Source organism: Pseudorasbora parva, chromosome 10, assembly GCF_024679245.1.
Source record: "Pseudorasbora parva isolate DD20220531a chromosome 10, ASM2467924v1, whole genome shotgun sequence".
Lineage (NCBI taxonomy): Eukaryota > Metazoa > Chordata > Actinopteri > Cypriniformes > Gobionidae > Pseudorasbora > Pseudorasbora parva.
The window spans coordinates 4,718,706-4,731,584 of NC_090181.1; the positions used below are offsets into that span (position 1 = coordinate 4,718,706).

The 12,879-nt window shown below is 36.6% G+C and overlaps 1 protein-coding gene across 3 annotated transcripts in view; it reads right to left on the minus strand.

Moving 5' to 3' along the window:
* plcb1 (phospholipase C beta 1) overlaps positions 1–12,879 on the minus strand; it is a 102,806-nt gene that overhangs the window by 49,924 nt on the left and 40,003 nt on the right. For all 3 annotated transcript variants that reach the window (XR_010907995.1, XM_067454921.1, XM_067454922.1), the window contains exons 8-9: positions 12,637–12,737; positions 10,803–10,969 (exon numbers count right to left, since the gene is read on the minus strand). Coding sequence is in view for 2 of the 3 variants with exons in the window: in XM_067454921.1 (XP_067311022.1) it covers positions 10,803–10,969; positions 12,637–12,737 (268 nt within the window). In the remaining variant the exon portion in view is untranslated. The remainder of the gene's footprint in view (positions 1–10,802; positions 10,970–12,636; positions 12,738–12,879) is intronic.

Here is a 12,879-nt window from a genome sequence, read left to right on the forward strand (position 1 = left end):
GCCTAACACTTCATGGCTGAGTTGCTGTTTTTCCCAAATGCTTCCACTTTGTTATAATCCCACTAATAGTTGAGCGTGGAATATTTAGTAGTGAGGAAATTTCATGAATGGACTTATTGCACAGGTGTCAGCCTATCACGGCCCCACGCTTGAGTTCACTGAGCTCCTGAGAGCGACCCATTCTTTCACTAATGTGTGTAGAAGCGTCTGCATGACTGTGGCCATGAAGTGATTGAACACCTGAACTCAGTGATTGAATGGATGTCCCAATACTTTAGGCAATATAGTGTATATGAAATGTAATCGTTTTGGAACAGTTTCTCTCACTTTAATACGGAAAAGGCTTTTAAATGGTACTGTAATTTTATAGCAGGATCAAAATGGCAGCAAAGTGACAAAATAAACTGCATTGTGTTGTATTCCCCTATATCTGCATGCAACAGAGGTTATTTCGCCTCAGAAAATTATCACTCTCTTTCGCACCTGAAGTAACAACTTGTCTCATCGAGTAAATTAGCAGTGCAACTGCAAACAGACTTCAAATTAAACTGGAGCCGGAAGATCAGTGTTCCCTAAACAGCACTCGCGGTTGAAGGGAAGACACTGGGGGACGAGTGTCCCCTGAGACTAATTCTCATCAGCAGTTTACATTAATTAAGCTCATTCTTTGCAGAGCTCCAAAGGTAATTAACCGTGGCCCTTTTTACGGCTGGAAGGCAGCGCACAGGCTCGATGAAATGTTTCAGAGTTAAGCGCTCGGGATCGCCACCGTCACTCCTAAGCAAACAGCCTTTGATTTGCACATCGAAATAACACAAACCACCTCGCTGTCTCGAGAGGGGAGTCCAATGGCTTTTAAAGACTACAATTACAGCACACTGCCGAAATTCAGCAATTGTCTTGTCGAGTTAAATGGAGAATGAAAGAACAGGAACGAGATAAGAATGTAGATTGTATCTGTTGTCACAGTCCTGCATCCTAAGGGGGTTTTCTGGATTTAACCAGCCACCAAGATGTTCAGACAGGTCTAAATGAAGACTTTAGAGGGTTTTTACACTGGTTTAGTCAGACTGGAAGAACAGGAGCCATTATGTTAAGACTTGAAAACTTCATTCTCAAATTTAACCAAAATGGTTGTCGAAACCAGCATTAACCTACTGTATTATATATGATCCACAAATTTCTAAGGTCTTTAAATAAGCAACATGACCAAAACTTGGCTAAAAACTCTGTTACACACAACCTACTACACAGTCCCTCTGTTGTCTGATTGGTAGTTTACACTTTTTTTTATCAAGTTAAAATTGTACAAACGTCCTGCAGCCTGTGATTGATGTATCTTTTTGCTGTGAAATCTGCACTGAATTTTATCAAGTAAACATAAGAATAATTTTGATATTTTAGTAATATTTCAAGATGAACACTTACTGGACTGAAGCATTTTCAGTTTACAGTACTTGATTATTTATAGATCATTTAACTCTCAAATATGATTTTCAGGCATTTGAGGAAAGTTTTATTTTCCTCAAAAGTTTAATTTATTTCACCATTGTATTGCAGTGCATTATGTGTTTTAAAACTACAGAGCTTTGATCATAAAACTAAGCATTTAAATATCATCTTACTGAGACATATTACAGTGCATCCGGAAAGTATTCATAGCGCTTCACTTTTGCCACATTTAGTTATGTTACAGCATTATTCCAAAATGCATTACATTTTTAATTTTTCCCCCTTAATTCTACAAACAATACCTCATAATGACAATGTGAAAGATGTTTGTTTGAAATTTGTACAAATTATTAATAATAATAATAATAATAAATAATTAAAAAAATAATTAAAAAAAACATCATGTACATAAGTATTCACAGCCTTTGCCATGACACTTAAAAATGAGCTCAGGTGTATTCTGTTTCCACTGATGATCATTGAGGTGTTTCTACAACTTGATTGGAATCCATCTGTGGTAAATTCAGCTGACTGGACATGATTTGGAAAGGCACACACCTGTCTATTTTAGGGGTGACCCATAATAGTCGAAGTTTCGATGCATCGATATGCAGGACGGATTCGACCACTGATCTCATGGTCGAATCTTCACGGGTGTTATGAAACAAGGATTATACCATTTTGGCAATATGGGGGTGCTCAATATTAGTGTTATAAAGACGTGTCGCGGAACTCCCCTTTAAGGGCACTGAGCTTCGCACCGGATGCGCCGCGCCTTTAAAATTCGAACACATATAGGCCTACACCGACGGCGGCATTCAACGCCTGTCCGCGGCGATTAAATGTATATTTCCCTCAAATCGTGAATGTACATACTGATTTCACCCTGTGCTACAAGATACACTCATCGTGCAGCTCTTCTGTCAGAAGTCGATTCAAAATTGAGCTCGCGCGTATATAATTTTCACATCTGCCTGGTGTGAGATCCTGAGACACGGTGCTGAGCTTCAGTCCGGTGTGCGACCCGGGCCTTTAGGCACAATCGGCTTAAGAACGTGCGTATAAACGCACTCAAAGTGTTCTTTTCCTCTCTAGGCAGGTATTTTTTTAGGTATATTTATTTATTTAAAATGTCCTTTTATATATTTGTGTGATGTCCTGTGTTTCGATCGCAGCTTTTAAATGTGATGAGAGAACGGTTCATTTACGAATGTGTAGTGTATAGATTTGATCACTTTATTAAAAGTGGTGGCTGTGTGCCGTGTGTAAAGTAAAATAAAAATAGTCTTAGCCTCCTGCTGACTAGTGTCCTGCCCTTCCCAACCCGTTTATACCGTTTATTTTTTATGTTGTATGGTTTACACACACATAGATGATTCGACTATCGGTCGACCATAGAGAGATTCGAAAATTCTGATTCGAATGTGTAAATCCTTAGTCGGGGACACAGTCTACATAAAGGTCCCACAGTTAGCAGTGCATTTCAGAGCACAAACCAAGCCATGATGAGACAGGATTCTATAGAGGCACAGATCCGGGGAAGGGTACAGAAAAATGTATGAAGCATTAAAGGTCACATTGAGCACAGTGGCCTCCATCATCCATAAATGGAAGACGTTTGGAACCATCAGGACCCTTCCTAAAGCTGTCCATCCGGCCAAACTGAGCAATCGGAGGAGAAGGGCCTTAGTCAGGGAGGTGACCAAGAACCCGATGGTCACTCTGACAGAGCTTCAGCATTTCTCTGTGGAGAGAGAGGAGAACCTTCCAGAAGAACAACCATCTATGCAACACTTCTCCAATCAGGCCTTTATAGGAGAGTGGCCAGACGGCACATGACAGCCTGATTCGAGTTTGCCAAAAGGCACCTGAAGGACACTCAGATCACAAGAAACAAAATTCTCTGGTCTGATGAACTCTTTGGCCTGAATGGCAAGCATCATGTCTGGAGGAAACCAGGCTCGCTCATCACCTGGAAAATACCATCCCTACAGTTAAGCATGGTGGTGGCAGCATCATGTTGTGGGGATGTTTTTCAGCGGCAGGAACTGTGAGACTAGTCAGGATTGAGGAAGAGATGAATGCAGCAATGTACAAAGACATCCTTGATGAAAACCTGCTCCAGAGCGCTCTGGACCTCAGACAGGGGTGAAGATTTATCTTCCAACAGGACAACGACCGTAAGCACACAGCCAAGATAACAAAAGAGTGGCTACGGGACAACTCTGTGAAGTGGCCCAACTAGAGCCCAGACTTAAAATCTCTGGAGAGATCGGACAAAAAAAGGACCGGAACCTGATGGAGCTTGAGACGTCCTGCAAAGAAGAATGGGAGAAACTTCCCAAAAATAGGTGTGCCAAGCTTGTAGCATCAAGCACAAAAAAGACTTGAGGCTGTATTGGTGCCAAAGGTGCTTCAACAAAGTATTGAGCAATGGCTGTGATTACTTGCATGTGATTTTTTTCTCTTTTTTAATACATTTGCAAAGATTTCAAACAAAATTATTCCACATTTTCATTATGAGGTATTGTTTGTAGAATTGAGGGAAAAAATATTACATAAATCCGTTTTGGAATAAGGCTGTAACATAAAAGGCAAATACTTTCCAGATGCACCGTATTAGCAGATATGGAGCAACAACTGATATTGATATGCATTTTACGTCAGTATCTGTTATACTGCTATAAAGATCTCATTGATTTACATTACAAGCATCATAATTTCATCTCACTTTTTGGCCATATAAATATCAGCATTTAAAAACATATGCAAACTTTTTTTACTTTTTGTCAAAAGGTGCCATTTCAAAACCCTAGATTTATTTGACTATTATTCAAGGCTCCAGAGTGCGAACAAATGTCACTGTTATTTCATATGTATAGATGATAGTTTATGCAACTGGTCCCAGCAAACCACCTTTAATCTGGGGGTATTTTTTTAAAGAAAAGAAACAACCATTTCAAATATAAAAACAAGCACACCGAGTCAGCCATTATTGACAATCGGACAATGAATGCCGCTCGGACACAATGTAATCCTGCCACCGCAGACCATTCTCGTGTTTACAACACAATTGTTCCTCCAAATCTACAATCAATACTATGCAAATATCAGTGTCTCGTGTGCCTGGCGTGGGCGTTCGAATGTCCACCGCCTGTCTTTGAGATTGGACTGAGAAAATAGAGTCGGTAATCTGTATGACAGCGGCGTGTCATGCTAGAACTGCAAGCTAAAGAGCCCGAAGATCACCCTCATCTATCGCCATCACTGGCCCCTCTGGACTCAATGTGCCTAATCAATCACCTGTCAAAGGCTAACGGCCTCCCGCGTATTATCATCCAGTGACCTGATCTCCAGTTTGCCCGTGGAGCCTTGTGCTCTGGGAGATATAAATAAACTGGCTCGACTGCAGCGTCGGACTGCATCTCGGGAGTTATTGTTGCTATGGTAATGAAAGCTGGAGAACGTTATGGAGGTTTTTTTTTTCCATAGAATAAAAATAAGAAAACTCAAAGGCTCTGTTCCAAAAACAAGTGCACTTCCTTGCTGTCTACCTCCTACATAGGCAGCTGCCTTCAAAAGCAACATCCCATCCTTATAAATTGAATAAATACAAACAGCACAAAAAAGTTTATTAATTATACTTTTCAGTTTAGAATTAATATATTAGTGTATTAATATACTAATTATAAAATATACTTATTAGAGCTGTCATAACGATGAAACGCATCTAACATGAAAGTATGTGTTTACATAAAATGTGTATATTCACACACACATATACATATACACACATATATACACACACACACACACATACACACATATATATATATATATATATATATATATATATATATATATATATATATATATATATATATATATACATACACACACCGATCAGGCATAACATTATGACAGGTGAAGTGAATAACACTGATGATCTCTTCATCACGGCTCCTGTTAGTGGGTGGGATAAATTAGGCAGCAAGTGAACATTTTGTCCTCAAAGTTGATGTGTTAGAAGCAGGAAAAATGGGCAAGCGTAAGGATTTGAGCGAGTTTGACAAAGGCCAAATTGTGACGGCTAGACGACTGGGTCAGAGCATCTCCAGAACTGCAGCTCTTGTGGGCTGTTCCCGGTCTGCAGTGGTCAGTATCTGTCAAAAGTGCTCCAAGGAAGGAACAGTGGAGAACCGGCCACAGGGTCATGGGCGGCCAAGGCTCATTGATGCATGCATCACCTACCTATGCATTGCTGAGACCATGTTCAGCCTTTCATGGAAACGGTATTCTGGTGGCTGTGGCTCTTCCAGCAGGATAATGCTCCTGACACAAAGCACAAATGCTTCAGGAATGGTTTGAGGAGCTCAAGTGTTGACTTGGCCTCCAAATTCCCCAGATCTCAATCCAATCGAGCATCTGTGGGATGTGCTGAACAAACAAGTCCGATCCATGGAGGCACCACCTCCCAACTTACAGGACTTAAAGGATCTGCTGCTTACATCTTGGTGCCAGATACCACAGCACACCTTCAGGGGTCTAGTGGAGTCCATGCCTCGACGGGCCAGGGCTGTTGTGGCAGCAAAAGAAGGACCAACACAATATAAGGAAGATGGTCATATTGTTAAGCCTGATCGGTGTATATAAATATTATTTATATATATGGCAGTGGTAGTCTTTTGACCAGGATTGTATATAGCCCTATTAGACCTATTACACTCTAAAAAATGCAGGGTTGTTTTACCCAATGTTGAGTCAAATATGGACTAACCCAGCAATTGGGTTGTTTTAACCCTGCAGTTGGGTTAAATATTTGCTTAAGACAGCCCAATCGTTGGGTTAAAAAAACCTAATTGCTGGGTTAGTCCATATTTGACCCAGCTTGGGTTGTTTTTTAGCCAGAATTTTTTTAGAGCGTACTTATATTTATTTCAGTATATTATTTGTATATGCACTAGTACATAGTGTTAGTAAATTATTTAGTATAATAATATACTAAAATATACTTATATTAATGTAAATATTTAATTTACATTAATAATTAATTTATTTTATGTTTATTAATTTGTTTTTGGATTTATTTTTTTAATCGTTATTTTTATGTATCTGTTTTATACTAATTTATTAAATGTATTCTTTCTTTCTTTCTAAGTTGATTTTATACATTGTGTTTATTTAATTGTTTTTCTGTTTTTTTATTTATTGAACTGTTTTTATTTAGCTATACATTTAATTTGTTTGTTTATACATTGTTTTTATTAACCAATTTTTGTTTTTATCTATTTATTTAAATGATCTTTTAGTATTTAGCATTTATTATTAACCCCCCTGGACTACAACATCTGCAGTTCAGCCAATCAATAAAGGCGAACATCACAATCTAATTAATATTCATGAGCCTGTGAGCTGATTCGCTGACAGCAAACCTCCTGAGGAGGGAAAAGACATAAACAAGAGATAATAAAGACAAGAACGCTCAAATATGCCTGATGTTTCTGTCAAGTTTGATGTTTAGGCCTTTCAACAGTATTTAATATGAGCGTATCAGGCGGTTAATTCCAGATGAGAAGAGACAATCAACAAGTTGTGTGGAAAAACTAATGAGGGATTAGATTTCATATTAGTATAATGAGAGGAACAGACGGCGTTCTGTTAAAACGGCCTCATTGAACCTCAAGGGAACGCAGGGCCAAAACCTCCAACATAATTATCAGAGATAATCAATCACATTCCCGCTGTCTATCAGCGATCAATATCTAAACCCCTCCAAACCGAGCTAATTCCTGTCTGCGGGTGAACTGCGCCATATGTCCTTTTCAGACCGCCGGGGATGATGGGAAACGAAACGCGATCCTGCCAAGAGGATCAATAGTCAGTGTTGGTGGATTAAAACATTTACTGACAGCAAAGTTCACCATCACAGGTCAAAAGAAGGATTGTTGTGCAGCTCAACAGCATTAGCATTAAACCTGACGTCAAGCCTTATGTGACTTAACGGATTAGTTGATTTCAAAATGAATATTTCCTGATATTTTACTGACCACATCACATCCAAGATGTTCATGTCTTTCTTTCTTCAGTCGAATAGAGATTAAGTCTTTAGAGGAAAACATTCCAGGATTGTTCTCCACATAATGGACTTTAATTGCAACCAACGTTTGAAAGTCAGAATCAATGCAGTTTCAAAAGAAGAGCTTCAGAGACTCTGACCGATCCCAGAGGAATAGGGCCAGTGGTTTGGCTATAAGCTTACCCTAAATAACTTTAGGGTTAGTTACTTGTAATTATGCATAATTTACTGGTATAACTAGAGAGATGGAGCATATTTAGGCCATGCCCACACGTAGGGCACAATCCAACGCTCTCCATTGACTTTGTATTGCGTGAAGTGGTCGCCTTGTCTTTTCTGATATGTGACAAGGTACAGCAAACAACTTCAAAGTCTAGACGTTTTTATAAGCTGTCAACCCAAAAAACGAGCATTTAAGGAGACAAACGTGGATACAATAAGACGTGAAGCATCAGCAGGAAGAATGGGTCATTTTTGGGCTCCTGACACCAAGTATGCCTACGTGTGCAGTAAACATGTTGTCAAATATCCTAATGTCAGTTTTATATATTATATTTCCTGTCGCTGATTACGTTCCCCTCTAGTGTGTGTAGTTCTCAGTGTAATATAACATGTCGCGCTCTGTCTCAATTGCCTGTATCCACTTGTGTGTCCTAAAAGCTTGTTTTTTGGGTCGACAGCTTATAAAAACGGCTGAGTTTTTTAGCTTGTTTTCTGTACACCTCGTCACATTTCAGCTTTTAGACATTGTTAGATTTTTTTGTAATAAGTCAGAAATGACAAGAAGGCCACTTCCCGCAATAGAAAGTCAATGTCAAAGTCAAGTGTCTCTATAATAAATACATGTAGTAAAACGTTTAACTACGTCACCGTAAGTCACAACTCACAAAGCCGAGGTATGGAATATCAAAAGGGCCAAAACGTGTGAAGCTCATGCATAAACGCGTAATTCTGGTTATTACACGGCTCTGTGAAATACTTGATTCTAATTGGTCAATCGCACATTCCAGTGGTTTGTTATTTCCAGTGGTGGAAAGAGTACTGAAAAAGCATACTCAAGTAGAAGTACTGTTACTTGTCAAAAAATGTAATTTAAGTAGAGTAAAAGTACTTGTCCTAAATACTACTCAAAGTAGGAGTAAAAAGTAGCCGTTGTAAAAGTACTCAAGAGTAGTGAGTAGTGAGTATTATGCTATGAACGTTAGTCCACCTTATACCCTGCTAATTAAAAATGTAGCTACTCTTTTATGGATGATTCTCAGTAAGAACAAAAAACATGAGATCACCAAAGAATATTTCAATATTTATTTAAATTTTTATTTTTAACTGTTAGCACAAAAAATACAGCCATGTAAGATTTGAGAAATCAACCAGTAATCTGGTAACATTTATGACAACCATTCTGTAGAGGTTTTCACCACTGATTATTTTTGCTTGGAATTAAAAAATAAACCTGATTTAAATATAAATCTGATGTTTTATAAAAGTTGTTCGCTATATACATGGCCTACAATTTTAAATCGCCATTTGAGAACACATTACATTAAAATATGCACTTCAGTAAGCTGACAGAAAGCAGGTTTAATGCGTTCACATGTTAAACAAAATCGACGTAAGGGACAAAAATCTAGCAGTGACGATCAATTACTGCCTAATGCACTTTGAAGCCTGGCAAATAATCGAGCTAAATGAAGAGTTTCCAGCAGATGGCACCGCGAGAATCCGTACCATTTATGCATGTATTAGAAAATGTAATATTCTGCCGTCCTGTTGTAATTGTTTAAGGCAATTTGACGATTGCAGTCATTATACAGTAGCCAGCACTTACTCCCGTTCATAAAGTGCGCGTGCCTCTCACTCTAGGCTGTTCGCTGTGGTTGATTTGACGGGAGTCACGCGCGTGACGCATGGACACAAAGGACTGATTATTCGTCTTAGCCAATCACGTTGACAGGTATAAATAAGCATAATGTAGCGACGGCCGATTTAGGGAAAATAGCGCAGTAAAAGTACCGATACATCACTTAAAATGTACTCAAGTAAAAGTAAAAGTACACTGTTTTTAAACTACTTAAAAAAGTACAATTCCTGAGAAAAACTACTCTATTACAGTAACGAGAGCATTTGTAATTCGTTACTTTACACCACTGTTTATTTCCAGATAACAACCGCTCATCCGGGTACTACGAGTTATCTTGACCGGTACTACTTTTGTGCTTAACGCTGGCGCCATCTTGTGGCTTAAACAGCCGTGGGTTACAATGGAAGACTTCCTTTATAACGTTTTTAATATAGATATTTTTCGTACACAAACGCATCGATTCAAATCAGAAGGCTCTATTAACCCATCGGAGCCGAGTGGAGCACGTTATTTGACGGAAGGCTGCATTTTTTTATGGACTTCAAAAACAGCTAACGTTACAACTACTGCTGGGATTAACGTTAGCCTGGACTTTTTAAATATAACTCTGATTGTATTTGTCTGAATGTCATTTACACCTATAATGACTTGAGGGTGAGTAAATCATAGGCTTGGTTTCATTTTTAGGTGAACTAACTCTTTCAGCATTCATTTTAACATTTAGCAGCAATAGATAAAGGCTTAAAGCAGGTTGGAACTGTTTTTCTTCGCGGAAGCTTTGCGTAAGAACTAATAAAATATTTAATCTCAAGACAATATTTTGTGTCTAATTTATTTAAGACTAGTAGTCGTGTAATAAGCGGGATAATGTCCACCCAGCCGGTTTTTATCGCAGAATAAACCCCTTCAGAGTGACGCTCCGCTTCGCGTCAGGGTCCTGATCACTCTGTCGGGGTTTATTCTGCGATAACAACCGGCTGGGTGTACATTATCCCTTACTTAACACATTGTTACGTGTTTAAGTGTCAGTTTCACACGTTTTGGCCCTTTTAGCCTTCCATACTGAGGGACAGTGAGAGCGGGACGAGGCCGGTCGTGTCTCACAACGACAGTGAGGGACGAGAGAGGACCAGGCCTGGGTTTTATATTGTGTTTTATTCATGCTTTGTGATAGGTGTGTGTGGCAGTCGTCAGTGAGGGGCTTTTACTTTGTATTTTCTTTGTTTTATTTGATTAAAAGTTTATGAATGTTCGCCGGTTCCCGCCTCCTTCCTCCTTGTTCTATGAACCTTTTTACAAAAGTGTTACTGATTTCCCCCTAAATCGCTCTACTGTGAACACTATGAGAAACACTTCATCACGGCTCTCCTCTAGTGTTTGTAATGACGTGATGGTGATATCATGATCTCAAACCTTTCTCAATCATTCCTGGGTTGGGCTCAAATCTCTCCATGAGGATCTGGGTTTGCTCAGGCCTCAGCGGCGGGTACAAGATCTCGTTCAGACGCGGGTCTCGCTGTTTGTTGTTTATGAATTCAGTCATCTCATCCAGGGTGATAAAGTTTCTGCTCTTCGCGCCACTGGAGAGAGACGTGAGAGATGTTGAGAGATCTCGTGAGACACAAAAAGGCTGCAAGGTTTACAGAGATAATCATAACGGCAGCATCCCAGCATGCAAATTACACAATGACTTTCAGGAAGGTTGTTTTTGTTATGGTTATGATCAATGCCAATTATCTTTCATTATGATTTTTTAAAATTGTAACACCCCCAAATCCAGCCTAATTACAACACTGATGCACTCGTGCACGCTCATAATACATGAATAATAAATAACGTGGATAGAACAGAAAAAATAAACATGTATAATAAATAGATAAAAACAAAAACTAATTTAAATAAAGTATAACAATTATTGTATAAATAAATAACTTGAAAAGAGATGAAAAATAAATAACTACATAACATAAAATATATAAAAGAAAATGAATAAATAAACAAAAACAGATAAAAACAATGTCTAAAAAACAAATAAAAAATAAATGTATAAAAATAGAAAAAATAAATACACAAATAACTAAAATAGATAAACAGATAAATAATTTTAAAAATATATATATAAAAACAGGGTATTAAAATGAATGCATAAGCAAATAAATAAATGGTTAAAAACTAAACAAAATAATAACATTAAAACAAACAAACAATAAATACATAAATATATGCATACAATAGATAAATAAATAAACTGATCAAACAGAACAAAACAGATAAATACAAACATCTATTTATCAATTTATAAAAAATAAATAAATAAACAGATTCATTAATAAATTGGAAAAAAATTAAAACAGATAAAAAATAAATAATCAAAGATATAAATACAGAAAAACTGACAAATAAAAACAATGTATAAAATAAATGTATAAGCAAATAAATAAAAAAATGTATAAAAATAGACTGATACATGTTTTATAAATAAATAAATAAATAAATAAATAAATAAATAAATAAATAAATAAATAAATAAATAAATAAATAAAAATGTATATAATAATAATAAAACATTGATAAATAAATGCATACATAAAATAGATAGATAAATAAATAAAATAAATGTATACAAAGTTAATGAATGAAAAGATCAAAATAAATTAGGAAATAGATAAAACCGATTTAAATAAACTAGAAAAATAGATAAATAATATACAAATTATATAATAAATACAATAATAACAAACAAACAAATAAACAAATAATAAAATAAATTAATAAAAAGGATACATAAAACAGATACAAGATAGATAGATAGATAGATAGATAGATAGATAGATAGATAGATAGATAGATAGATAGATAGATAGATAGATAGATAGATAGATAGATAGATAGATAGATAGATAGATAGATAGATAGATAGATAGATAGATAGATAGATAGATAGATAGATAGATAGATAGATAGATAGATAGATAGATAGATAGATAGATAAAGGATACATAAAATAGATACAAAAGAGATAACTAACTAACTAACTAACTAACTAAATAAATAAATAAATAAATAAATAAATAAAACAATTATAGCTAGACGGATGTGTAGATGGATAATAAATTAGGAAAAATATAAACCGAAAATAAATAAATAATTTTGAAAAATAGATAAATAAACAAATAAATATTTGTTTATTACATTGAAGGCATCATTAGCTATAGCGTCAGCTGAAAACAGATTCATAAAGACTTACAGATCAGCAAATATCTGGTTAATCTCAGATCGTGGGCAGAGGTTGCTGATGAACGATTTGTAAACGTCAGGGGTCAAATCCTCCAAAGGGATGGAGTCATTCTGCAGAGACAATCAAATAATCAAATACATATTCATATTTTTATCACACATTGTCCATTAAGTCCAGACACACTATGAGTCAAAACAATGAATCACTCAAAATAGGGGATCCAAACCTGCTTTTAATAATGTACTCTCATAT